This window comes from Phalacrocorax carbo, chromosome 4, assembly GCF_963921805.1.
Source record: "Phalacrocorax carbo chromosome 4, bPhaCar2.1, whole genome shotgun sequence".
NCBI lineage: Eukaryota > Metazoa > Chordata > Aves > Suliformes > Phalacrocoracidae > Phalacrocorax > Phalacrocorax carbo.
This window is the reverse complement of record NC_087516.1, coordinates 17,203,747-17,231,664: the sequence shown is the minus strand read 5'-3', so window position 1 is coordinate 17,231,664 and position 27,918 is coordinate 17,203,747. Positions and strand designations below refer to the sequence as shown.

The window sequence follows — 27,918 nt, the reverse complement described above, 5'->3', positions numbered from 1 at the left end:
CTAATATGGCTGAGAACAACATACATTATCTGAATGTCTGTGTTCAAGATAAAGACAAAGGATGTTCCACTTTCAGCCACCGACAAAGGCAACAACATCCCTGTCCCAGATGGATAGTGAGGTAGCCAGAGTGCAGCCTGAGGAGGATAGGTGCTGTGACCTGTCTCTGCTTTTCTGGGTGGGTGTATATGGAGTTTCATAGGTTGAATGAATTCCTGAGCTATTTTTAGGAAGTGGCTTATTTTCATGTTCAATCTGAGGTTAAGTAGAACATGAAACCGAATTAACAACATTTGCCATCAGCAATTTTATTATAGATCTTGATTATACAGTCAACATTTTATATTACAATGGAAAAGGTACAAAAGTGAGCATGAAGACAAACTCTTGAGCTACAGCCAGAAATAACCTGTTTGAAAGTATTGGTATGTGTCTGCATTGATGCATCTAAGTAGTTACATAAGATAGTGCAAATAAACATATATTTCACTCAGTGTAAACATTATGGGTGGGGTCTTGGGTGTGGTCCAGCTATGCTCAGTGCAGGCCTGTGCATTACAGAGCGATGGTTTACCTAGAGATGCTCAAAATTACACCAGCCTGTGTAGTTCCATAAGGATGCTTTGCAGTCTGGGTAGTCACTAAATCATACAGCATTATAACCTGCCTGTGGGATCACGAAAACCTTGGTCTGCCTAATGAATTGGTAATTGCTGGTTAGCCTCGCACTGCAACACCTAGGAGTAGGTCTGTAGCAAACCCTGCTCTGTTCGCTTAGTGTCAATGGCACTGCACAAAGGTACTACAGCCAAGGCCAGAAGCTGTCCTCAGATCTTTATTTTGTTATAAACACTGCGCTTCAATATGCATGAGACTGGCAAAATGGAAATCAAAGGAAATCAATGTAACCTGCTGTTTCAGTGTACTACGGCATGTCCACACCTGTGAATTACACTCTGCAAGGCGTCACCTTTCACCTCAGAAATGGAGGTCAAGCGAGACTCCTTATTGTGGCAACCTCTTGATGTTTGCCTCTATTCCAGTGGATGCCCAAGTTCTGGCCTGAGGGACATTTTGTGAAAGTTGGAAGCAAGTTCTGTTCCAGTGAGAAGTCTCTTTCGTCTCTGTGCATGGCCCAGGGACTCCCTGCTCTGGGCCTCTGGGCGCAGAGGGAGCAAACCAGGGCAAAGCATCTGCCTTCAACCACTGAACGTGCCCCCAGCCCCTCTGTGTGTGTGCGGGTACAGTAACCACACCTAAAGTATCATCTCCTGCTATTTGGCTGTTAGTGTCACAGCAAGGATTTCTGGTTATGGACTCTGTACACACCACGCTACTATTTATCACTCTAAGCTATGTAGCCATGTCTTTTCCAGCTTTACACACAAATAAAGTCTTCATTAGCACGGAAGGCTCCGCTCATGGCGCTGCCGTGGTGTTGGTGCAAAGTCTGCAGTCTGCGTGGTCAGGGTTATGCACACACTGAAGGAGCTGAACCGGCCTGTGATAAGACACAAAAACAAACAAATATTTAGTCACCACTTTGCAAGTACAACAGAATAACTCCACAGTTGCTAAATGCAACGTGAAAGCCAAAATGCATGTTACATCTGTGCTTATCAAGTGGATGTCTTTTCTTAGCATAATTTTTTTTTTAGATCTTGCTGCAGAAAGATAACTTTGGTGTTTATAGGGGCTTGGGAGAAGAGCAAGTGAGTACAAAATAAAGTAGGGTGTGAACTCACAGCATGTCAACTACACTGCAATAACAAAAATAATTATGAAAATGAAGTAAGGTCTCTTGAACAGACTACGGAGTTGCTACTGTGCTGGAAGTTCACCATCTTGCTTACTCAGCGGCAACCCCTACTGCTACAATGTAAAGCTATTGCTAACAATTTTCTGCCAGAAGTACATCCAGTGAATTTATTTTTTGAGATATTTCTGGAAGAAACTGCTGACATGGATAAAAGCAAGAGAAAATGATCAGCATAAATTGCAATGTGGCATGAAAAGCCAGGTACTCGGCTGATATGGACCCACACGGCTGTTTGCAATGACTTCAAGGGAGTGAAGCTAACCTATACTGTCTATCCTGAAGAGTTTTACTGGACATCTACATTGTTTATTATTGCTCTGTATATAAAATAGTAAAATTAATTGTCCATGTTGCTCTACACAGTTGTTTATGTATGTGTTAGCTGAGCTCTGACAAAAAGCCCTACTTGTTATTCTATCTGAAGAAGCGAGTTGTGAGTCACAGCAACGAGCGTGTCAGCTCTTCATGATGTGTTACAGGTTCCTCCTTGTGCTACAAGTAGCTGTAAGCTACTACATATTTCTCCTTCCTCCCTGGGCCCTCATCTTATTTCATTACAGGCTGAAATAATCTCTACCTACTTACACGTCCTGGGATTATTGGTTAAAGACTGCATTTACGCCAAGAGATAGTACATGAACATCACAATTTGGCAGATTTATGCACAACACCAGTGTTATTTTCTTCACAATGTGCAGAGCACCCATACATCAGTTTCAGCAATACCTACACAGGAGTATGTGCTCTGCCTTCAGGAATAAAGCCCTATCACCAGATAAGGCATTTGTCTCCTCTGCACACCAACTTTTCCTTATTTAAAACTAAAGTCATGAAGTCAGTAGTTTGTAGAAATGTTTGTTTACTTTGGAAATGTTCTTGTCGAAGTATGAGTTCTTCACTCTGAAAAGCTATTTCTGACAGATAACATATGAGTAATAGTGAACATTTGCTGCTTTTCTAATGTCACTAAAGAACTTTTGCCCTGTGGGAAGGTCTCTGAACCCACACAGAGTGATAAAGGGTCTCAGGCTTTTCTATCCCCTCAGCAGGCAGATAGAGATTTCTGGCAAGTCAGAACTCGGGCTGCTGTTTTCAGGACTCCTGTTTTTCTCTCCTGACAATGGTGAACTACAGTGATTATTAATGCTTAGCATGTCTCGTGCAGAGACAGAGCAGCTGGGCAGAAAGTAAGCTCAAACTATAGCGAACGAAGGAAGGACCATCCTTGACATACTGCGTTACCCACATGCAACAGGGAGGAAAGCTGCCTATTTGGTTCCAATTATTGTAAGTAAAAGCCTGGTCAAATGAAAATCTGTTGAAGAAGGCTGGATTGCTCCTTCCCTGAAGGCAACTGAACATGCTCAATGGCAAGTGCAGGGCAGAGAGGAAGCCCCAGACCCGGCCAACACAAGATCTGCAGCACTAGTGGAAGCCCCCGAGACGCACACAGCCATGTGGAAGGGATGTGACGGCAGTAAGAGGGGAATCTGCTCAAGCTCGCTGTAAACCTATATTAAGTCAAAAAGGAGATGCAATATTAGTTTTATGTTAGCAAGCTGTCACCAATAAAAGCAAGCAATTACCTGTAATTGTCTTCACAGGTGATCTTAAAGTTTCGCTCTTCTAAGATGCTTTTTAACCTCTTTATGGAATGACCTGAGCAGGATTCACTGGAAAGAAAAGTGTTTTGTTACTTGTGTTCCCTGTGTGTACAAGAAGCTCAGCTAAATTCCACACTACGTCACTTATGCTTTATTTCAGGTAAGATTCTTTAAAAGCTTGCTTGCTAATGTGCTGTAAAGTGCATTGGGTTTGTGGAGTTTTGGCTACTATTGGGCCTTTGCTGGTAGAAACTATGTGATGTTCAGCTGTGCACAGCTTCTTGCACAAGAATTTTGTGCAGGAAGATATCTGTGGGAAGTAACTCAGTTCCATTCACAGTTCGGCAGGCTCTAGAACTGCTCCAATGCTGCTGGTGGCCTCCATCCACAGGAGCACAATATAAGGCTCATTCGAATCTGTGGAAGGACAAAGTGATCAAGTCCTCTGTGTGATGAGAAAGGGCCAATAACAAAAACCAGCAGCTAAGCCCCAGGTAGGACGTAAGATAGGAGCAAGCAGGTACAAAACATGGGAAGAAGCAGGCTATGAGCACCTCCTCTCTGTCTGACTCAGTCTGTGGCTGCTGCTACTCTGTTTTGACAAGGGGATGTTTCAACCACTTTTGCATTTGTAGGAGCCCTGACTTGTGTATTTCTTTTCCATCCAGCTAATGGTTTCATGAAGCATGTAACAATGTCATACCTTTAAGATCTTTATCTCTATGCTTAATTTGCTTGGAATAGCCCAAGGGGCACCAAAGCTATAGTGAGAGGATTGACAAATGTCATAGACCAAGACATGGCAAAAGCCTTGTTACCTCCAGATAAAAATAATTTCCTGGTCCAGAGTATAAGACACATATCAGGGCAATAATGCAATACTGGGGCAAATGCAATTCCTAACATGTGGCATTAGTGGAAAGCAGAGCCAGCTCTTCTTTGTTCACTGGACTTGCCAGATGTTATCAGTGATTCAATATGGAATACAAATCAGAAGATAAAAGGAATACATATTATTGGAGCTACCCTCCCTCTTTCTTGGAAGAAAGTAGAACAGAAAAAGGAAACTGCTGTGAACTTGGCACAGGAGGAGGATGTGTCGAGGAGGCTGGCAGGGCACTGGAACATGATGGCTTTTCTGATTTGGGAAATCACGGGAGAAAGGATCAAGTGCCATGTCTGGGGGAACTAATGGACAGATTACTCAGTGTTCTTTTCTTCAGCACACCCCTATGCAACGGGCCACCAGAGTACGTCTGGCATGCTGACCGCAGGATAGAGGCATGTCTGTGAGCTGCAATAGATGTGTCAGCTTGAGTGGTGAAAACATGCTTCTGGGTCTCTGGGCTAGGGGAGGGGTTGCAATGCCAGAGCTAGTAGTGTGTCGGACAGCAAGGCTGTCTGAGCAAGGATCTCTGCTGAGTCCACACTCATTCCTGAGTTGCAGTGTATCATCATGGCCTGCTTCCTGACCCACAGCATCAAAGCTGCTGGCTCTGTCATGGGGGGCCCTTAGGAACAGGAGAAGCCATGGCATTGCATTATAACCACATGAACCACAGAATGGGCTCTGAAGATAGGGGTCAAATGCACTGAGCATCACGCTCAGTGCTTGAAATGTGACAGACCTGCAAATGAATCTGACCGGGATGGAAAAGGTCACTCAGAAAGGCTCAGATGTGATTTGAGGTCACTGTTCCGGTGTCAGTAATTCAATGGTAAGTATTTAAGCTACAGATTTGTTATTAAAAATCACAGAATCATTTAGGTTGGAAGGGACTGCTTGAGGACATCTAGTCCAAGCAATATCAGCTACAGAGGTTGTCCAGGACAGAGTTGGGTTTTAAGTATGTCCACAGGTGGAGGCTCCGCAACCTCTCTGGGAAATGTGTTCCAGCATTTGAAATGATTTTATAAAAAAGGGTTCTGCTCAGCATAATCGTACTATTCCTGTGGACAAACATATTTTCTAGCTGTTCACCCTTGCAAACATAGCCTTTTCTGTGACTTCAGTGTTGCACCCATAATAAAGGTCTGTAGAGCTCAGTGGGATTGGAAGGAATTTAAAAGCACGGAAAATGTCATTGTGTCTTAGCTATAAATGTTCAGCAGTACTTAAAAAAATACTAAAAAACTCAACTGTACAAATGTTATTCTTTCCAGTAAAGTAAGCAGCTAGGAAAGTGAACATAAAGCAGGTTTTGTGAGCTGACTTGAGACAGTCACTTGTCAGAACTGAGCTGTGCCGTCTGCCTTCTACACACTGCTTGTCGTTTAGTACCAGCGTGATTTACCTTTGAGGTCCACCGATGTCATGCATAAGCCAAATGTGTACCTCTGAGACTTTATCTGGATTTAGGTTAAAGATCTCAATACTTCCAAAGATGCTGTAAGAATGGGACATGAAAAGGCAAAATATTCTTAGTTATCTGAGTCAGACGTACAGAGTATGCTCCCCAAATCCTAGTGCTTATCAGTGCTGCTATTATTCTCAGTGAAAGAACATTATCTTGCCAATGGATTTTCATAGACTATTTAATTGCTTTATGGTAAAACTTTTTCTCCCCATTTTTATTTCACTTTCAGGAGAATTTTTGAAACTGTCTGTAGACTGAAACAAGCTGAAGTTTTTCCATCTTTAGTGCCTTTTCTCCTGTTCAGTTTATTGGCTATTGATCTGGCTTCGTGCAAGGGATATGAACATGGCTGTTCCCCCACCAGCATATTCTTCATATTTCAATATTTTTCAAGACAGCACTTCCAGCTATGTAACACAAGGAAGCACAGTCTGGAGGGTTAAAATCCAGTCAGATCCATGAATACTTAGAAATGTGTCATTCATGTATAATGAATAAATAATCTGTAATAATAAAGTCACTTTGTGCAGTAAGAGTATACTGGACACCCCACCCGCATACCCTCTGAAGGATTTCAATTGCAGTCACTGTATAGAAGGAGTTAAAGTGAATCAGCTCTACCACAGCCAGTGGTTTAGACTCCTAGATGAGTTTACCAAAATCCGTTCTTCACTGGAACTCACTGGCAAAGACACATTCACCAGCATGCAGGCCCCCCCAAAATGCGGATGGGGGCATGCTGAGTAAATACCTGCTGCTTCTGAAAGCTCCTGCTTCTACTGATCCATTGAGCATCACTTGAACCACACCACAAGCTGCTTCTGCAAACTGAACAAAACAGATGGACGCTATACTCTGACACTACTTGCAGTGCCATGTCAGACTCAGGGCTAGAAGTTACTGTAACTTCTTTGATGTCGCCAGAACTGACTTATACAAGTACAGGATCTGGCTGAAATTATTGCAGAACATGTCAAAGCAAAAGCCTCTAAAGGCTGTGGCAAAACTGAGATAAAGCTGAATTAGCCAGCTATGATTTGGCAGTCTGAGGGTGCATGGATTGGTATAGCAACTTTGCTGTCACTGCTGTTTTCATCTTTTACAGGGTTTTCCAGAACCCTAGCAGCTACAGCTGTCTGATCGGGACATAGCAACTTGGAATAATCCTCAGACTGTTTTAACTCAGACAGCGAGGAACAAGCCAGAACAGAGGTACCATGGGTTTAAGGCCACGCAAACCATCGTGTATTCGTTACCTTGTGACTCATGCTCTGTGTTCTTTTGTGGCTTGGAAATTTCTCCCCTGTGGTTTTAGTAAAACTCATCACTGAGTTTTGTTTGATTTGATTTTTAAATTACTGGATCATGTAATCACTGCTCTTTTATTCTTTAAAACTCATGTCCAAATATTTAAAGACTACTAAGGGTACAACGTAAGGTACCTACTCGAGTTATATAATCCATTGGTAAGACAAAGAATTTTTAAAAAGCTTAACACAGGTGACTGTACTTATAAAATCTTCCAAGTCCTCTTATATCTAACTAATGTGGCTCAGACTCAGCTCTTGAGAGCTGTGAAGTTGCAGGAAAGTTTAATTATGTGTAACTGTCTAATGTAATAAGCATGAGTTTTAGTAGATCTTAAATTTATTTGGACTAGAAAGCCTGCAGTTGAGCAAGCCTGACTCTGTGTGATGGTTTATCCCTCCCAGACTCTGGAACTGAGGGGACTAATGGGAACATAGAAACTGTTTTGAGCTTGGAAAACTCATGCACACTAGTTTACCCACAAAACAGCTTTTACAGCGAGTAGACTTTTTCTTATGTACATGAGAGCTGAAGCATACAGGAATGCTTGTTTTCCACTTGGGCAGTCATCTACTAATAGTCATATCAAGGATGAAGTCTTGAGAGACTTGTAAAATTAAACTGATACAGGAGAGCAGATTTTTTTTCTGGCAGTTTTTTTTTTTTTCTGTAATGTGCTGATTCAGCAAAGCCAGGCTAACTGCCTAACGTAGTCTAGCAGGGTTTCATTCATGTGATGGGAGTTGGCATGTGCATACGGGTGGGTACATCATCGGAACCTTGCCAGATACTGTTGTGGGAGGATGTGCTCTTCAGGTTTATGCCAGGAATGTCCAAGGGGATTCTCAGCAGCTTGGAAAATTTCTGTGCTGATTTGGGCACTGTTTTCAACATTAATGTGCTAAAATGTGTTTTATTTTAGCAATTTTAGTCCTGTGATTTAATTAAGGTGGTGGTTATTATTATTGTAAGCATTATTTGCATAGCTCCAGCTGTCTGCCAAGTGTTGCTGTAGACACTGGCACACAGGCTCTATCCACAAATAAGAATGGCCAAACTATAGTGGCATTAAATATTGTACATAAAATATAGGACCCTGGAAATAAAACTTCCAATGCATCTGAAGCTAAAGCTCATGTGAATTTTTACTATTCTACGTTTTAAGTCCAATCTGCAAACTCACATTTTTGGCAGTGTCAGGAACTTAGCGCCTTTCAACATTCTTGGATTCGGGGAGATTTATTCTAGGTCTTACCATCTTGGATGCCATTTTCCAGAATACAGAGCTAGGATTGCTCTCACATTCACTTCGTTTTGGACAAGATTCATAGTTGATTCCTGAGAAGAAATATGTTTATAGAATAGCTAAGTTTAGAATGAATATTGCTGCAATGTTTATATGGCTTTGAGAGCTGATTAATGATACCAAAAAGATTTGCCCCCTACCAAAGCGAGAAGGCCACCTGTGGAAAGGGCTCTAAGGAAAAAGGAATTTGCATGTGTTCAGAGGTCTTCCTGTTCACTCATACGTATTTCAGGGAGATGGCTGCAGGCCCTGTATGCAAATAATTCTCAGAAAACTGAGAAGGGAAAGCATGTAGTCCTAAACATGACAAACAGGCTGGCTCTTGACAAATACTGCCCAATTGCTTTGAAGAATTAAACTTTGCCCAACATTTTCAGTAATTCCAGCCCAGTTTAAAGTTTGCTAGCCTAAAGCACCAAGCCAGGAGTCATGCAGGCAGCAATACGCCCAGGGTACCTACATGCTGCCCTCACCAATTTGACTGGCTAATGGCCAGGACCCTTCTGAATTGCATTCTTGTTTTGCAGTTTGTCCCATAAAAGTTACAGGAAGGAAGTGAGAAATCTAGATAAGGAGGGATAGATGTGACCATTAGTCCAAGCAGCAACTTGGTGTATTGATAACAGCCAAAGCTGTGTTTTGTAAATTAACCTGAGAGCAGTATTATTTGCAGTCTTCCATAATATGGGACAGAAATACAGTTAAGGTTTTAAAATAAATTACAAGCAAAGAATATGTGAAAAGGATTGTGTTTAGGTCTAGACAAACAAGAGAAAATAATGAGCTGGAATTCCAGTGTTCATATTTGTTTTGAAGAAAATAGGACTTACTACCTGGGGCAGAGGGGTCTCCACACCATGAAATCCTATCAGCCATATAACCCAACAAGGTGTCCTCCAAGGTAAGGAAATTTTGATTGGATTTTGTGTAACGATGAGCGAGGTCACTTGTCTTGCTCCAGAACAGTGACTGTGAAGTAAGGTACAATGTCTAATAAGTGATACTTATACTAAAGCTGGTCAGGAAATTTTCCTGGAAAAAAATAAAACGGTTTCATGATAATGAAGGAGTTTTAGTTTTTATTGAAATGCTGCAAGTTCACCTTAGTGGGTCAGCTCTTATTTCTCCAGCCCATGCTCCCATTTCCAAAATCTTTTTGGGTGCTTATCTTTTCTGGAAATGGAGATGTTCAGCCTGTAAAGCATTTTGAAAGAAAGGTTTTGTCTAGTTCTTATAGGATATATACCTGATTTGTTGTGTGCTTTTGAACTTCACATGGAAGAGCAGCTTTTTTGGAAGCAGCGTCCCTCTAACAGCATGATAGCATGCTCCTTAGAGCGCTGTATGCTCAGGGAACAGGGACATCTCTGTCATTTCACCAGGATGACCCAGTCCTGAGGTTTGAGGCAAGCCTTACACAAGGAGGATTTCCAGCGACAGAGAATGAACAGGATTACTGGGGTCCAAAGGTGACAACTGCAGGACTATTGCAGTAAGTGCAAGAGCAAAACATCCTTGACATACAGACCCTCACAATCATTACGGACAAGATCCCATCACTCAGAGCACTGCACGGACACGCCATCCCACAACAATCCTACTTATGCAGCCCGCTATGCATTGTGCTTTTACCTTGTTACAGGGTATACGATGACTCGCTAACTCCATTAAAGGCTGATAATCTTCTGATGTAATATTACAGGGATTCTTGTAAATGAACGCATGTTTTAATGTTTCCCATATTTTTAGGCAATCCTTATCTCTGCCAAAAGAATAAATCATAGTTAATCAGTATTTATGGCTGTGAAGGCATCTCCTTCTGTTATGGTCAAAAGTTTGGATCAGATTTTAAAAGAGTTCTAACTATGCTCAGGCACCAAAATACATTATTCATTACAAAAGCAGACTCTCTTCAGCAAATTGAGTATAAACTGAGGAATGAGCAGTTCTGAAACATCTTTCTCCGTGTCCTGTACTTTAAATTACTGATTATTGCAGTATCTGAATGTCTTCTATGCTGTTGTCCCTAAAAAAGAGCAGTGCTGATATCACATTACCAGAAGATCCAATTTCTTGACTATTCATACCAGTTCATGAGAAGCAAATGTGGCAGACTATAGCCTGTACATTTTAAAAATACGGCTGAAAGATACTGCCTCCTCAGGTACAGTGAGCCAAAAATATGCCCATGTGTCTCTCTACAGAGTGTTCGACCCTATAAAAATAATGTCTATGATTTCACCTAAAAAAAAAGCAGGGGTCTGGCTGTTTTGGACCTGATATTATTTTCATTTATGCACTAATTTTCAGCTATTGACTTTGCTGGAGCCACAGCTGATTTGCACACGTATAACCAATATCCAGATCAGGTGCTTGGTACCCAGTACGTTTTTTCAGTCTCCTTCTGATCCTTCACCACATCAGAGGTTCTGGCCCTTTTGCTCTCACTGGCATGAGTCAGAGGAATTCCACTAAATTTACGTAGGGGAGCCGCTTCATGCCATGACACAACTCTATCACCTCAGCCTACATGTGTTTCTTAAGATGCTGCTTTGTCAGCCTAGGAAGTAAAGCACCTCTCTGCTGACAGAAGCAGGCCTGCTTTCGTAGTACCAAGAGGAAATCTACTGCACAGTGTGGGCAAGCAATCGTATCTCTGTACTGAAGCAGCGCCGTGCTTCCTTCCCGAGCCTGCAGCATACAATAACGTTTGGGACAGCTCAGGACGTTTCCTTTCTTGTGCTTGAGGTAACGAATGAAAACTTTTCATTAAGATAATTCATAATTATTGTCTGTCTAGTATGTGTTTTCAAGGCTGTCCCCATGGGTGCCCTTCCCTTCCTCTTCACGCTCCCATAGTTTCAGGCCCACGCGGAAAGCCTGCCCGCTCATTACAGCAGTGACAGTACTGCAGTGATTCTGCATCCTTCTCTTCCCTGTTTTTATGTAAATTTTAAGCACTGACTGCATCTGCTGTCTACATGTCTGAATGGAGCTATTCTGACTGTCTTTGACTCATCCACTCTTTCTTCACTGTTTGCAATCATCTCCCAGTGTGTTCCCACTAAAAGCTGTTTGAAGAATGGACCTTGTCTTGTGTGAAGAAACTAATGCCTTCAGAGCACTATAAAAATAGCATGATGAATTAGTACGTGACAGACACACAGCTGCAGGCTTTGGTACCTGTTGGTAGTTGGGTAACATGTAGGATGTGGAATTTGATTAGTCTTAAAAATAGTCCTAAAGGGATTAAGAAAGCCAGTAGTAATTCATTGAAGATTTCCAAACATTTTCAAGTTAGTCTTCCCAACAGTTGTGTGATCTCATTGCTACTACTGAATTTGATCATGATTTCTACTGAGTGCCATTTGAGCACCAGGGGGGCAAACTGCAACACAGAAGGCTGAGCTGTTTGTGTTACATAGGCCACGTCTAAACTGTGGGACCCAGAACCACTTGTCAGCTCCTGGCCATTTCATCACAGTTTGGACATGAACCCTCTTCCTTTCCTTCCTAAGCTTTACAGAAAAGAAACATAGCACAAAGAGGAGGCCAGATTCTGTTTTTCTGTGTCCAGAAGAAAGCGACAGCACCTGACAGCACTGTGTACCAGACAGAATGCCTCTATCAGACACATTACAGCGGCTTGGGCTGGTATCAAGCCGGGAAGGACCAGGCAATCCACAGCAAGATGTCCCTGGCCTTCATTCCCTTCTGCCTTTAGTTATGCAGTAACAAATCTAACTTAGCATTCTATATGATATCCGTTATTGGGAGGTCGTACCACCAAGGTCGTTACTGCAGCAGGTTTCCTGCTCCAGCTTCTTCCAGTCCTCCTCTGCGGAGGGTCTATGGTGGATATGTCCTCATCGCTCACTCCTGGGGTAACCAAGTGCATTATAGTGGAGAGCTCGATCTAGGCTGCAGATATCCCACAGCCTGACCTTGCTGATTTAAAACAAGCTTTAGTATTGCCACTGTACAGTGCTGTCTGAAACGCGGACAGAGCCTGGGGGCAGGGGCAAGGCAGGTCAGCCTGGAGGGTCTCAGCCACACGGCCAAGCGGGGCAGCCCTGGCCACAGGCTGAATCTCACTTCTTACCATGCCAGTCCCTTACAGGGGCAGCCGCAGCTGTGTTAGGGACCACACCTCTTGGGCATATGAACCACATTTATTTGCAGGTAAGTAAAGACTAGTAACAATGTTCATTTTTTACTGGGCTATTTTGTTTTATCCAGGAGCCTAAATGCACTTTCAGTTACAGTCACTGTAGAAATAAGAAGCCAAACTGCAGATGCTCTAGTGAGCACATTCATCACTTTGCTGTTGCACTGTTGTGTCAGGGAGTATTCACATGTTTTACTTAGCAGAATTTAACTTGGGTGTATTAAATTTTCTCCTGGAGGAGCCTGTCTCTGGCTGCAAACTCTGTAAGTAACCCACAGAGACCATCCTTCCAACTTTGGCATTTCATTTAGGGGTTGGGAGGTTGCAAATACCTCTCCCTGCCATGTAGGATTACAACATGACCACAATGAATCAGCCAAAAGAGAGGGCTCCTGCTGATTAAGGGGTGACATTATGGTATTCCATGCTTTGCATGGTCAACAGTATCGTAAACAGAATCTGTAGGGCTTGGCTGGAAGCACTGGTACGTCTCACAGATATTTATGTCTCACACTTTCTAATCTGTCAAATGATTTGTCCTCCTGGCAGGACTCTTTTTATTTTTTAAGCTACTCCTGAAATCTGTTGTATGTAACAGTGTTAACAGCCACAGGTGACAGCTGGTTACCTGGTCATTTATCCTTTCATATTGCAAAGTTTTTAAGCTTGGTCTCAGAAGACAAACTTTTTTTCAAGGAATCATAAGAAAAACCTGGTTTTTTATTTCCAGAGCAGTAAGTGATAGAAACAGCACAAAGCATTTCTGCTGCTGGACTCCAGTCATGGAGATGAGAAGCACGAAGCAACAACAATGCAGGTTGTCATGATCCTGAGACAGCTTGCTAAGTCATGAATTCAAAGCATCAGTTTTCTAACATTTCAAGACACCAAGCTCAGCAACTCATGATGTGCATGGATGTCACTCATATCTGAGAGAAGAGTGTTTATCGACAGCCCTGGCATAGCTGAGCTGAACTGCCTTCAATGGGGAGAGCTCTTCTACAGCTGCTAATCAGTGTGGTCCTTTTGGTTGTACCACAGAGAAGAATAAGGCATGAAGATGGGCTTTTATAGAAACTAGGCAATTTCAGCATTGTTTTAGAAATAAAATACAGATCTTCAATGTAAAAGAAATACATACAAAAGCTAAACAATACTTCATTTGCTGTCCTCACCTATCAACATGTATATTTTAAAAATTGAATAAAAATAATTCATTGATTTGCCATTGGAAAGCTATTTCTCTGATATGAAATACAGGTTTTGCCTCACATCTCAAAGAGATTACCGGTCATGTAGGACCATGATTTGGGTTGATATATGAAAAAATAAGTGAGAGAACTTGAGGACTTGTTAATCCCAGCTCCAGGAAGATATGCCACTCTTTCCAGCCTACCTGTTGAGGTAGACACTATTAATAAAGTCTCACCTGTCCCTTTTTCCAGTACAGCAAGAAAATATTTGGTGTGTGGCACTAACATTGAGCAGAGGTAAGAGCAGAGACCTGCTGTAGCTCTGGGCCTCCTGAAAACAATATGAGATGTTTGCTGGCACTTGGTATGCTAAAAATTCCAGCAAGAAGAGTTTCAGGTTGAAACAAGCACATCTGCCTTGCCAAAACATGCCTGAGAAACAAACTGTCTTCTTAAGGCTACTCCCACGTTCTCACTGGGAAGTTCTCAGTCACAGAAAGGGCTCATTTCATTTTCTTCCTTGATTTACAAAAGAAAGGAAGGGTGTGAAAGAAATCATCAGTCTACCAGTTAATTAAATTTATCTAGTTCAGGTCCAGGAGTCCATGGTGAATATGCTTATGTACCACACTGATGCGGGGCTCGTGTGTTCTCTTTCTCTGGTTGTTGTTTGTATGTTCTGGGTTACATATTAATTCTGCTTTGTATCTGCAAATATCGTATCTTTAGGCATAATGGATTTTTTCCTTTGAGGTTAACCTTGTTTATGCTGAAATATTTAAGGCTTTTTATTTAACTACAGAATCTGAAATATTTAATCCAAATTTAGTGACATGTAAAATAAATATACTCTAATTCTGTGTTTAATTTTTTCTTTTTTTTAATGACGACAGTTTGAGAAATGCTGATAAATGTGAAATAATAACTAACAGACTTAGAAGGAACACTGTGAAGCCTGCTATAAACTCAGGAACTGAACCTGCAGCCCTTTCTCTGGAAAGCAAGGATTGCAGAACTTGCCTCATGACCTTTTGGAGACAGAGACTATATGCTGCACTCAGTACAGCATCAAACAGAGGCTGGGATACAAATAACCATTAGAACTACATTTTCATATTAAATCTGAATGTTACATATACTGCAAAGCTTATGCTGCCTTGGTCCTTACATTTGGATAGAAGTTGCTTTTTCCAATGAACTTGAGTATTTCTATCCCTTTAACTTTTATATGAATATCACATCAATCTATCAAATGGAAGCTGGGGCCAAGAATATTTCCATTAGCAGCTATCCTAGCAGCCAAACTTTAACGTGCATATTAGAAAAATGGACAGCTTCTGCATCATTATCTCTTGCATATCAGTACACTGGTCTGGCTAACCTTGAAAGAGTATCCTTTCACTTAAAGGAATGGGATGGCTTTGGGCTAGCTGGGAAATCACTATTAATATAAGTCTCTTTTTTCTTTATTTTGTGATTTAATTTTTATTCTTTACCTGGACATGATGGAGCAAGTTCACCCCCAGTGGAAATCGATTTAATTGGTATAATATCAAGGATAAGTTTCATCCCTGCTGATTTCAGTTACACCATGAAAAAATGTCTTGCTTTCAGTTCAGCACTAGGCTGACACTGGATGCTAAAAACATTTTAAGAAGGGGAGTGTTTCCTTGGGCTGTGTTGCCCCTAGTTTTTTATTCAAAAATTTGAGAGAGATGCTTCAAGTATGGACTAATTTTAAATTTACAAGTGAAAAATGGCTTCCAGGCTTTGTTCTGGTAAACTCAATCAACTCTACCAGGCAGAGACAATTCCCTGGTGAGACAAGGTCTCGCCTGTAAACAATAGCAGCTTTGCCAAGGCTTTGCTCTCAGCTTTGCTGAGATTTCTTTCTAAAATACGACGATGTCTTCAGGCCACACTGAGTTTTTAATTGTGGCTCTGTGGTGAGGCTCTGAAGTTAGTGCTGGAAACAGCCCCCAGAGCCTTTTATGTAACTGGCCTTTGCAAGGGTCAAACCTCATCAGCAGTTGCGATTTGCATAAGAAAATCCTTCTCATTTGCTACCACCATTAGCCAAAACAGTAATGCAGCTATGCACCTAAGCACTCAGATATCTGGCTTTTGAAAAAGTCAGTGAGAAGTTTGTGGTTATAACAAAGCTCCTTAAAGGCATAGGACCAATTCACACTCTGCTGGGAGTCCAAGGCATTGTCTTCACCTGTAAAAGCTCAGAGCATCAAAGGATCTAAATATTGTAGCGATACTTCTGCATTCAACAGACCCGTCTTTGCCTGTGTGTCAGTTTATCTGCCTCTTTTAGGTAAACTGCGACGGCTGTAGACAGCAGTGTTCTGTATATACCCATATTCAATTTGCTTTTTTTCATGTGAGCTTATGAGTAGCTATGCCTTCACGTTGTCAGAAATTACGCAGTGAACAATAGCCTTTATGCCTGCGTTGAGAGGAAGCCCTCTGTAAGGCAGAATCCTTTTGCTACCTTTTTTCCCCTAAATATTTCTGGTTTCAGTTCTGCTGTCCCTTCCCTTCTTCCAGCCTTGCCGTGTCTCACCGCTGTTCTGGAGCAGCTGTTTTGGAGCCGCAGCCAAGCCCAGCCCAGGCAGCTCAGCTTGGCCCTCTCTGCAGCCAACTTGAGGCGCGGGGGCGAGGAGCTAAACTCAAGGAGAACACTGCCACCGCGGGGAGAAGGGACTTCTTGGGAGCAGCAGCTGAGGCCAACCCCAAAGGTGTGCCGCTCGTCACGCCGGCTGACGGCCCGACCTCTCTCCAGAACACGGATACGTGCATACAACAGCTCAGCTTCCTTCCTGTTATTCTAGCACCTAAAATCGCCTATCAGGTATCTTTGTGCTAAAAATCAGGCAAATGTGAGTTCGGAGAGGTCAGACAGTATGCTGTCATCGCCGAGGGTTTGAGGAGACTGCTGCTGCTGCTTTAGCATTAGGATAATAGAGGGGAAAAACTACCGACAGAAAGGATGAAGGAAAATATCATGGCAGAACTGTCAATCTCAATGAGCACTAGCCTCTCACTACCCACTTAGTTTAATTATTGCAAAGCATCTGCCACCATAACGTTTATGGTAACTGACTTTTTTTCAATATGAGAATGCCATACTTGATTTTTCTTTGGCGCCTGATTTTGTAAGTATTGCTCTCTGTTAATTAAATAGTTCAAAAGCCAGTAAAGAAAGCGTCAGAGAGAACTGGCTGGGGCTAGAGACAGAGATCCAAAACTCTGCCTCTGAGAAAGAGAACTTCTGGAAAGGCTGCCTGTAGGCAGAGCAATTAAATTCCCCATGGCAGAGGTGGGGAGTCTGGAGGTCTGGAGAAAGAAGTACTAGGTGAGATTTCTGCAGGGCTGTGTATGTTCATGTATGAGGAATGACCTGGAACAAATGATAGTTCCTCATCACACCGGCGCTTCACCTTTGGCAGGAATGAGAAGGTTTCAAGGGCAGGTGGACTTGCGGCTTTGGTTTATAGCTCCTCGAGTATTTTATGTGAGTTGGGAATTGGTGCTCCAGGACAACACTAAGCCTTATCACCCTTCCAGGAAGGGCTGAGCCAAGAGATGGCAGCTATAAACCAGTGGAGAGTTCATCTACCTAAGCAGATTTTTTTTGCTGGCTGGATTTCAGCTTTCCTGCATGAAAAAACAAGCTGCTTAAGCAGATGGTGTTTTCAGCAAAGCTCTATAAGTGAGCCTCAGCCTCTAGAAGGGCAGAAGTCTCACCTGGACTGCATTTTGACAGAGGACTGTAGTTGCTCTACATTTTAAGCTTCCAAGTGAGAACCATCAACATGTCATCAACAGATATAAAAGGAACAAATATAAGCTGGCATCTTATCCCTTGGTTAATATTTGGTTTAATATTAAACTAGGAAAAACACTTCTATAAGAGTTATCTAAATAAAAGTATATTATAGCAGGGAGCCACTCAACGGCTTAATCCAGCTGCAGATATTTTTTTTTCCCCGTAACATGAATTTGCAATACATTGAGTTTTTTTTATAGAACCAAAACTGTTGGGATGAGGCATAAATGCAGTAAGTCAGGAGAAGTCCCTGTTTCAAGGGTAGCATGTGTCAGCAGGGCAAGGACAAGGGAACAGACTGGAGATTTCAACACTGTCTCCCACAGCCTCATCACAGGTAAGCTAAGGAAGTGTGGGTTGGATGAGAGGACAGTGAGGTGGATTGAGAACTGGCTGAAAAACAGAACTCAGAGGGTTGTGATCAATGGAGAAGGGTCTGGATGGAGGCCTGTCACTAGTGGTGTTCCCCAGGGGTCTGTGCTGGGTCCAGTCCTGTTCAACATAGTCATCAATGACCTGGATGATGGGATAGAGTGTACCCTCAGCAAGTTCACTGATGACACCAAGCTGGGAGGAGTGGCTGATACACCAGAAGGTTGTGCTGCCATCCAACGAGACCTGGACAGTCTGCAGAGCTGGGCCGAGGGGAACCTCATGAAATTCAACAGGAGCAAGTGCAAGGCCCTGCACCTGGGGAGGAATGACCCCATGCACCAGTACAGGCTGGGGGCTGAACTACTGGAAAGCGGCTCTATTGAGAAGGACCTGGGAGTGCTGGTGGGCAGCAAGCTGACCCTGAGCCAGCACTGTGCCCTTGTGGCCAAGAAGGCCAACGGTATCCTGGGGTGCATTAAAAGGAGCGTGGCCAGCAGGTCAGGGGAGGTTATCCTCCCCCTCTACTCTGCCCTAGTGAGACCACATCTGGAGTACTGTGTCCAGTTCTGGGCCCCCCAGTTTAAGAAGGACAGGGAACTGCTTGAGCAAGTCCAGTGGAGACCTACCAAGATGATCAGGGGACTGGAGCATCTCCCTTATAAGGAAAGGCTGACAGTGTTGGGTTTGTTTAGCCTGGAGAAGACTGAGGGGGGATTTAATCAGTAGCTATAAATATCTAAAGGGTGGGTGTCAGGATGATGGGACTAGGCTCTTTTCAATAGTGCCCAATGACAGGACAAGGGGCAATGGGCACAAGTTGGAACACATGAAGTTCCACCTCAATATGGGAAAAAACTTACCCGTGAGGGTGCCAGAGCAGGGGCACAGGCTGCCCAGGGAGGCTGTGGAGTCCCTTCCCTGGAGACATTCAAAACCCACCTGGACGCGTTCCTGTGCCCCCTGCTCTGGGTGTGGCTGCTCAAGCAGGGGGGTTGGACGAGGTGATCTCCAGAGGTCCCTTCCAACCCCTGCCATTCTGTCATTCTGTGATTCTATGATTCTGTGATTTAGTATGACTGAGCAAGCTCCTTGCTAATACCTTACTTCAGTGTTATCTCCTGGGAAGATAGACTGCTTCTTTAGCATCTGTTTTAACCCTTGGACACTTGAGGGAGATTTTAATTTGATCCTAGGGGGAAAGAGGATCTATTCCTCCTATCCCTATGGAGAAGCAAAATTATGGTTCCTCATAGTGCTCTGATGTGTTAAACAGTTCTCGAGTTTTAATCATACCTTACCAATGACAGCTGAATGCTATCATCTCTGAGCACAGCTGTTTTCACTGACATCTCTACAGATGTTAAGGAGAACTGAAGCAGGGAGAGGTGGGAGGGAACAGGATTCCCCCTTTCAGCAACAACAAGCTCTTAGATTGGGTCATCCAAACATTTAATAATTTCAACCCTAGGGTGGTGCTATAATTTAGACAGCCACCAGCCATTGCTCTGTACAGCCCATTCTATAAAATCAGTAAACAAGAGAGAAGGCAAAGAATGCAGCTAACTGGTTGTGCATGACAAAAAAGCTGCATAAAGTTGCAGTACAAAACTAAGTTGAACAGTATTTAATCAGCAAATACTTCTGATTGGTGCGTAGAAGGCCAGTACAGACAGAATGATACTCTCTCTGGTATCTGGGATTAAAACCAAAGGAGACTTTCACTGCAAGGAGATTTTAATATATGACTGTGGGGTAATCGTGATGCAGTATGTGTAGGCTAACCTAAATGTGAAAAATTGTTTGAAATCCTACATAATATTGCAGTAAGAACCACTAAATATCTAACCACTGTTAAATAAATGTAAGATGTTTGAGTATATGAGAAATTTATAGTAATTTAATAATATTTTTTATATTATTATAACTCAGTATAAACAGACACATGAGTTGACATATGGCTGCCAAAGTGAGCCATAAATTCAGTTCTCAACAGCATTTCTGTACCTCCAAAGTACACTGATGTTGGCCATGGAGAAAAGACAATGCATTTCCCCCTTAAATTTGCAGGACACTCCCAGAATTTGGGCTGCTGTTGTCAGTGGAGTTACAGCCCGGGAGGTTAAATTTTCTGTGAAAAGCTGAGTCTTGCACAGAACTGGATGGACTTTCACAGTCTAGCATTGATATTTATACTCCAGAAGAGCAAAAATAAATATGTTGGTGATTAATTATCTCAAGAACAAATAAATGATAGCTACCCACTGCCATATGAACTTGCCTCTTGCTAAAGAGAAAATTAGTTCTTTCTAATGAACTTCCTGTAGAAAGAGATGACAACAAAACCCAAATGAGGCCCTATCTTACAGCCCAGAATAGTTATGGAAACTAGCCTTAAACAGCATGAGGACTCACTTGAAAGACAAACTATAGAACCAGTAGCCCTGCCTCTAAATCCTAAAGTTCTAATAGCTGTCCACTTGTGTCTACTAAATGTTACATTCCAGTTCCCCGTTAAAGCTCAGTACAGCATATTTCAATGGAAATGCACATTTAAGTAAGACTCACACAATTGTTAACAGTTATAATGATTATATCCTAGTTACCAAGAAATTGCAAGAACAAAGTCACTCATACACAAGTTAGGGGAAAACAATTGTAAAAGAAAACCTTGTTATAAATATTGAAGGACAGAAGAAATGAAAAACAGAGCTATGCATGTTTCATATAACAAAGGCTAACGTAGAAAAGTTATTGAAGTCAACACATTGGTACATGAAATAGGGAGGGGAATATTAAGAGCGTACACTGAAGCATTGTAACAAATGTTCTGACTTGGGCATTTTAATGGACAGTGTGTTACAGTGCCCACCTTAATACTGAGAGGCAAACCGAAAGTAGCAAGAGTTATCAACACAATTGCCACTATAGGTGAGCCAAAACGTTTCTGCATCACTGTTTGTCCTAGTTACCCAGTGGACATCTTGTAAGTCTAAAAGCATTTTCTAAGAGAAGGATAGGAAGGCACCTCTGGAGATCATCTGGTCCAAACCCTGGCTAAGACAAGGTGGCTCAGGGCCGTGTCCAGTCTGGTTTTGAGTATCTCCAAGGATGGAGCCTCCACAAACTCCCCAGGCAACCTGTCCACTCTTTGATCACCTTTACAGTAAAAAGAAGGTTTTTTTCTTACGTTTAAATGGAATTTCCCTTATTTTAATTATTGCCCATTGCCTCTTGGCCTGCAACTGGATACCACTCAGAAAAGCCTGTCTCTCTCTTCTTTATTGCCTCCATCAGGTATTTATACACACTGACAAGATCCCCCTGAGCCTTCTCTTCTCCAGGCTGGACAGTCTCAGCTCTCTCAGCCTCTCCCTGTATCTCAGATACTTCAATCATCTCCACGGTCCTTCACTAGATATTCTCCAAGTATGTCCCTTGTACTGGGGAGCCTAGAACTGGACCCAGCACTCCAGATGTGCTTCACCACTGCTGAGCAGAGGGGAAGGATCACCTCCCTCCACCTGCTGCCAACACTCCTCCTCATGTAGCCCAAGACACCACTGGTCTTTGCCACAAGGGCACATTGGAGGCTCATGTTCAGCTTGTCCACTGGGACCACATGTCCTTTTCCATAGACAGTGCAAATAAAGCTATTTGTTCACTCTGGCACCAAAAGCAATGACGTAATAATGGTAATAATTTCATTTTTTTAGAAAGCATATTTTTTAAAAATAAAGAAAAGCTAAATCCTGTGCAGTTTGATGTATATTAAATTGAGAAGCTTTAAAAGTCTGCATTCTCTTATGTAAGGCACATTTTCTAAATGAAAAAAAAAATCTCAGGTAAGTTTCATTATAATGTCGTGGTTATATAAAATAAAGCCAAGCTTTTTGTGACCCTGAATCAAATCATGGCTGTGTTTAGTGCCAAGGTTAATGTGAAAGTATTAACAATCGGTGAACAAATACAAAGAAATTAAATCAAAAATGCCTAGCAAAGCATGAAGGCAAAATGCAAAAGTAAACATACAACAAAACCCAGATTTCTTTCTGGAAGAAATTATGCTCCAAGTGCAATAGTATCTCTCACAAAAACATGTTCCATATGTTCTTTTTTACAAAATGAATCTCCATCTCCATGGGCTGCAAAGTAATGGAAAGGCAAAATGCATTCATGATCATGCAGGAGGAAATTCATGTGGCCAAAGCTCAACTGGAGTTGGGGCTGGCTGGTACTATGAGGGACAATAAAAAGGGCTTTTTAAAATATGTTAATGGCAAAAGGCAGGCCAGAAATAACACTGGCCCATTGCCTGATGAGCATGGTCAGCTCACAAACAGGAACATAGACAAAGGAGAGACATTTAATGCTTGCTTTGCCTCGGTCTTCAACACTGATGGTGGGCGCAGGGATGCCCAGAGCCCTGGGCTAGAGAACCATGATTGCGAGAATGACAAACTCCCAATCAACCCTGAACTTGTGAAGGACTTGCTGCTCCAGCTGGATCTCTATAAGTCAATGGGGCCTCATGAGATTCATCCGAGGGTACTCAAAGAGCTGGCTGATGTCATACTGAGACCTCTCTTCTATGATTTTTCAATGCTCTTGGGAATCTGGAGAGGTCCCAGCTGACTGGAAGCTGGCAACCATTGTCCCAATCTTCAAGGGCAACAGGGAGGACCCTGGTAACTACAGGCCCATCAGTCTCACTTCTGTGCCTGGTAAAATTATGGAGAAGATTATTCTGGGAGTTACTGAAAAACACCTGAGAAACCACACAGTCATTGGTCCCAGCCAGCATGGGTTCACAAGGGGAAAGTCCTGCCTAACAAACTTGATTTTCTTCTATGACAAGGTCACCCACCTAGTTGACTGAGGGAAGACAGTTGATGTGAACATTTTGGATTACAGTAAAGCTTTCGATAGTGCCTCTCACAGTATCCTCCTGGACAAAATGCCCAGCACACAGCTGGATAAGCAAATAATGCAGTGGGTGAGCAACTGGCTGATGGGTCGGGCGCAAAGGGTCACAGTAAATGGGGTTACATCGGACTGGCGGCCAGTCACCAGTTACTGAAGTGGCTCCCTGTCTGCATCCTCAGTGCTCTCTCACGAGCAGAAGTTAGACAAAAAATAAGCTGGTTTGATTTCAGCCATTTTTAAATAGTCCTTACAAGCTTGGCTTAGCTTGGGTGAACCAGAGACGGAGAAGTGACTGCAGATCTGGGGGGGAGTAGTCATTATCTGAGTTTATTTCTAGATTGAAAAGCATCATTGTTTGTGTTTCCAGAATCAGTGACTCTGACCTATTTTTAGATGTTCCTTTCCTTCGCCTTCCCAGGTCACAAAGTGCTGATCGTATCTACCTCAGCCTGTCGTTCAACTATGGTGAAGAGGAAAACTAAACCAGTTAACTTCATATCAACAGGTTTCATGCTATAGCTGTTACTACCTGTTCTCCCCAGCAGGCATCGAGGTGCAAAACCATCATAAACATCCTCCGAGTGATGGGTAAGCCACCAGGTCAGCACAACTGGTCTTGATCTGGCAATGACCTGGCCCTGCACAAGCCTGGTGCTGCTGAACGTGCAGCTCTGTGTATCCCATCACGCTTCTCTAATGATACCAGGGATAAACTCTTCTAAACTTGAGTTTGCATTGCATGAGATCTGGAGTATGAGACCTGTGTTTTGTTAGCCACGAGAGGGAGCCCGTATTACTGGGAAAGAGGAGACGAAGTAATTTAAGGTCAAATCCTTCAGCCAAAACTGTCTTTGGCCTCTGTTCAGACAAAACTACAATACATACCAACGGCCATGGTTGATGAGTACGGGATTTTTGCAAGACTTGTGAGAGCAGAACTTGCAGCTTTTGTTAATGTTGGGAGAAAAAAAAATCAACCACAAACTATTTTGCTGTGACAAACTACTGCTTTAGCTCTGTCTGCTGGCAGCAGCCACTATTTTCCACGGAAGCCAAAAAGAAAAAGAAACGCTGCTCTTTAATGTGGGTATCTAGATGTGCAACTGTGTGTGCAGGGAACAAAATCCCTAAAGCCTGCTGCTATACCATCTATATCTTTTCCTAAAAATGAGGCTAATATTGCAAACGCATTATTTGAAGCATTTGGCATTCCTGGCTTGTTTCTCCTCAACTTTATCACAATGGCAGTTCTATGCAGGAAGACTAACTGAGGGAACTGTACGTGTACAAATGGTAAGAGTCAGCCAGCCAGCAGCAGAAATAAAACCAAGGATTTTATCGCATGCAGGCAGTTAAAATTATTACCAGCAGGTGCTATATACAGTACCTAAGAATTGCTCTTTAGCAAGCAAGTTCAATACAGCGCCTGAACGTTTTGATTATTTTGGACAATAAGAGGATCAATGGGATAAAAGCTGATTGCACGGGGTGCTTACAAAACTCGACTGCAGGCAGCAGCGGTCTTTCCAGTGGCCTCGGTGGGCTCAGGTTCAGCCCACAGTTTGTATCAGAAAAGATAAGAGTGTGTTGACTGTCTACAGTGTCCAGGGCTCCAGTAAGATGAGGGAGAGTGCAAGGAGGTACCCCCTAGGATTAAAGCAGCCATGATGGTGAAGATGTACATTAGCACACCTGTGGCCGTCTCACATGATTTATAGCATGCAGTTGCAAAAGCAGAGCTAAATGGGGGCTGTAGATTTGTGGCCCCTGTTAAATCCATCTGTGATATCTAGAAACATTGTAAGGTCCATATTCATAAGTCAACAATCCCTCTTTTTTCCAAAACCAGCCAACTATTCCGATTTGAAATATGACACTCCCAAATGTAATAGTCACACTAACTACTGCAGAACAGATTGCTATTTTCAAAGAAATGAAAATATTGTCAAAGATGGAATTTAATGGCTCTGATATAAAAATATGAGGAAATGTCCTCTGCTTTACCAAAAGCAGAGCTTTTCAAACATATGCACATGTTGGTGTAAGATTAAAAGGGCAAGAACAGACTATGGACAAATCTATGAGGAAATTAGAAGATTTCTCACCAAGGCAGTGAGGTTCCCATGGTGGGAGTAGTGGCAACAAAAGTCCTAACTGAGTATAGGACACAGCTTGCTCAGCTCATAAGCCTGCCCGAGTTTCTGCAGTTCCCTCTTCCTACTCCTTTTCTTTGATCAAGTGCACCAAAGATCTCATGCAACGCCTACGTTAATGATGAAAGAGCGTGGGATGAAAGATACAGGCTCTCTGATGTGTCCTAAAGGCAACCACTTTATTATCAGAAAGTGCCAGCAATAGAAGTGGTTGGTTACACGACAAACTGCACGGAGCTCAGCAGGATCTGAAAATGCGGAATCTCAGGTCAGATTCCCAGAAAAGCACCTATATTTAATTCTCTCTTCAGGAACATCCTGAACATTTCAGGTGTACGTAAATGAGCATATTATTCCTTTTTCAGTGCTCTCTGTCTCAGATAAATTTGTCTCTTAAATAAAATAAAACAAAAAAGGGTCCTACTACACAGAAATCGTTTCATCTGAAAGGAAGTGAGGTCACAGCCACGAAGCTATTAAACACTGTTGCATTAAGAATAGCACAAAATGTTATGCCTTGTAAAAACAATCTTTTTAGAAAGCTTATGATCATGGTTTTGTGATTTTTTAAAAAAGTGTCCTTGAAAGAATTGTTTAAACAAATTATTCCCGGGTCAGATTCAGACTGTGTTGTGAATGAAAGCATATGTGACATTGGCTGAAAACAAAAGTGTTTTCTACATTTTCAGCACCCCAATTTGAACAAAACGACTGGACATCCTATGTACAGCTTTGGTTTTATCAGCTCAATGTCATCAGAACGAGAGGTGGCAATTGTCTTTTTGAAGACAAGACCATGACGGTCCTGTCATCTGGCCAGGGTATGGGGCAGCCCCACGGCACTCAGCCCAGGGTGGTGAAAATATCTGCCAGGGGCTTACTGAGGACACAAAATAGAGTGGCTGGTGCCACAGAAGTGATGGCTGGATCCCTGCTGGATCCCTGGCTGCTCTGGATCCTGTCCTGAGGGGCTGGGTGTCCCCAGTACCCACAGGGGGACCCGGGGCACTCCTTATATCATACTCTGCCTTCCCCTGGAGTGGAGGGGATCAGAAAATCAGTTTTCAGCCCTAATGGGGTATTGCAGACCTGGGCCCAGGGAATCCTCTCCTGCAGCAGAGGAGCGGTGGGCTGCTTGGGGGGTTACAGCACCTGCTGCGATGGGCTGAGCAGAGACCACCACTGGGTGAAGGTTTTGCCAGGGACAGCTCTGCTGGCACTGTGATCCATCTGTACTTCTCCGTGCAAGCTGTCTGCATGCATCGTAAAGTCTTACACACACACTAAAAACAACTGTTTTGAGTAACACCAAGATATTTGTCAATGCTTTTGTAAAATCTTTGTCCATCCTATAAATCTGTGCTGAACCTTCTCCTTTTCCTCTCTCCTGTGTAGTTTTGGTCTCATGAATGCAGAGTGATGTTACAGGATATTTGGCAGATTGGCTTTAGAGCAAATTGCATTCATGTCCACACACTCAAACCTGTTAGAATCCAGCTTTTATTTTAGCTAGTTTTGAGGAAGTTGCAAAATGCACTTATGATCGAGCTTTAACCTAGGATTAGCATTACTTACATTGGTTCTGCAGGTAGTTTCCTTAGAAAGCCAGCACTCAGGCACTGACAGTTCCTGTCTGAGTTTGTACATGTTGCTACAAAACAGAGGTCTTACTCCCCTCACTTCTCTCCGCCACTGCAGACCTAGTGGACATGGCCAGGTGGAGGTGCGAGGCAACTCTCTCCCGTCCACCTTACACACCTGATGCACGACCGAGACCACTACTCACCCCAGCTCAGGGTACTGCGCCATGACGTAGCTGTAGCATCTTCCCAGGACGACTTCTCGCAGATTCTTAGTGGTCCCTCTGTCCTTCCACTTCAGCATTTTGGAGCTGACCTGATTGCCATGTGTCAGGACAGAGGCCAGCACGACGGCGAGGAGGAGGGCGGCCAGCAGGACCACCATCCCCACCAGGAGGATGGTGCGCTGCCGCGTCCGGGCAGAGCCCTGCTGGAAAGGCATCCTGCGAGGACTCGGTGAGGAGCAGCGGCAGCTGCTTTCCCAGCCCAAAGGGAAAACAGCTTTCTAGTGTGTCACTGAGCACCTCCCCACCCCGGGCCCAGCCCCGGCAGACGGTGGGAGGCCGGGCTGACCCCCCCAGGCTGACCCGACCCCCTGGGCTGACCCATAGGGCTGACCCCCCCGCCGGGCTTCCCACCACCCCCTTCCCACTGGGCTCCGGCCAAGTCAGTCATTTTGCAAGCCAGCCAACGGCTTTTCGGGGTTTGACATGCTAAGATGAGAGCCTGGCTGTTGTTTGCCTTCTGTTTGTGGCTTTGCCGTGACCTCCTTGAGTAGACTTTGCAGTTACTAGCGATAACTCACAACAGTGAATGCCAGGAAGTTATTCATGAAACCCCCAAAGCCTTTGCTTAAATAAAGCCCTCATTGCAGTGACATGCTGCAACGTGCGGGTGAGCCAAATTCAAAGGACCCCATCCTGCTTTCTTTAAACTTGTTTTTAAATGATAGGTGTTGAATCTGGCTTTACCAAAGGCAATCATTAACTTTGCAGTAGTCATAAAAATATAGTTCATCAACCCACAACAGGTTATTTTATTTCTCTCCCTTGCAGATTGGATTAGTTGTCACATGATTTTCTAAGCCTAGCGTGCAAATTGTGGGTGTTTGAGGCTATGTGAAATCATTTAACAAAGCATTAAGTTTTCTCTGGAAAAGGGAAGTAAGTTCATTATTGTCCTATCCAAATAGGGCGATTCTACTTCCTTAGTCTAAAGTCAACATAAAATAAGACTCAGATCTTAAAATCTCAACAAAAGAAGCTATGCAATATCAGAGTAAAATTAACTATAA

The 27,918-nt window shown here is 43.1% G+C and overlaps 1 protein-coding gene across 1 annotated transcript; it reads right to left on the bottom strand.

Moving 5' to 3' along the window:
- Window positions 1-817: 817 nt before the first annotated feature.
- On the bottom strand, window positions 818-27,145 carry LOC104051866 (ADP-ribosyl cyclase/cyclic ADP-ribose hydrolase 1). Its single transcript, XM_064449166.1, has 8 exons — window positions 26,831-27,145; window positions 10,027-10,156; window positions 9,228-9,363; window positions 8,344-8,426; window positions 6,532-6,608; window positions 5,718-5,810; window positions 3,406-3,492; window positions 818-1,501 (listed from the first exon to the last, which is right to left on the bottom strand). Exons 1-8 carry the CDS (start codon window positions 27,064-27,066, stop codon window positions 1,420-1,422), a joined length of 924 nt encoding a protein of 307 aa, XP_064305236.1. The 5' UTR covers window positions 27,067-27,145; the 3' UTR covers window positions 818-1,419.
- Between the last annotated feature and the right edge of the window lie 773 nt (window positions 27,146-27,918).

Bases quoted from the DNA above. Each gene is read 5' to 3' on its own strand.
- LOC104051866 (XM_064449166.1), bottom strand. From the start codon at position 27,066: ATGCCTTTCCAGCAGGGCTCTGCCCGGACGCGGCAGCGCACCATCCTC. The intron at 9,364-10,026 runs GTAAAAGCACAA...CTTACTTCACAG, and splicing joins ATCGTATACCCTGTAACAAG to TCACTGTTCTGGAGCAAGAC. The intron at 6,609-8,343 runs GTAAGACCTAGA...TGTTTTGTTCAG, and splicing joins GGAAAATGGCATCCAAGATG to TTTGCAGAAGCAGCTTGTGG.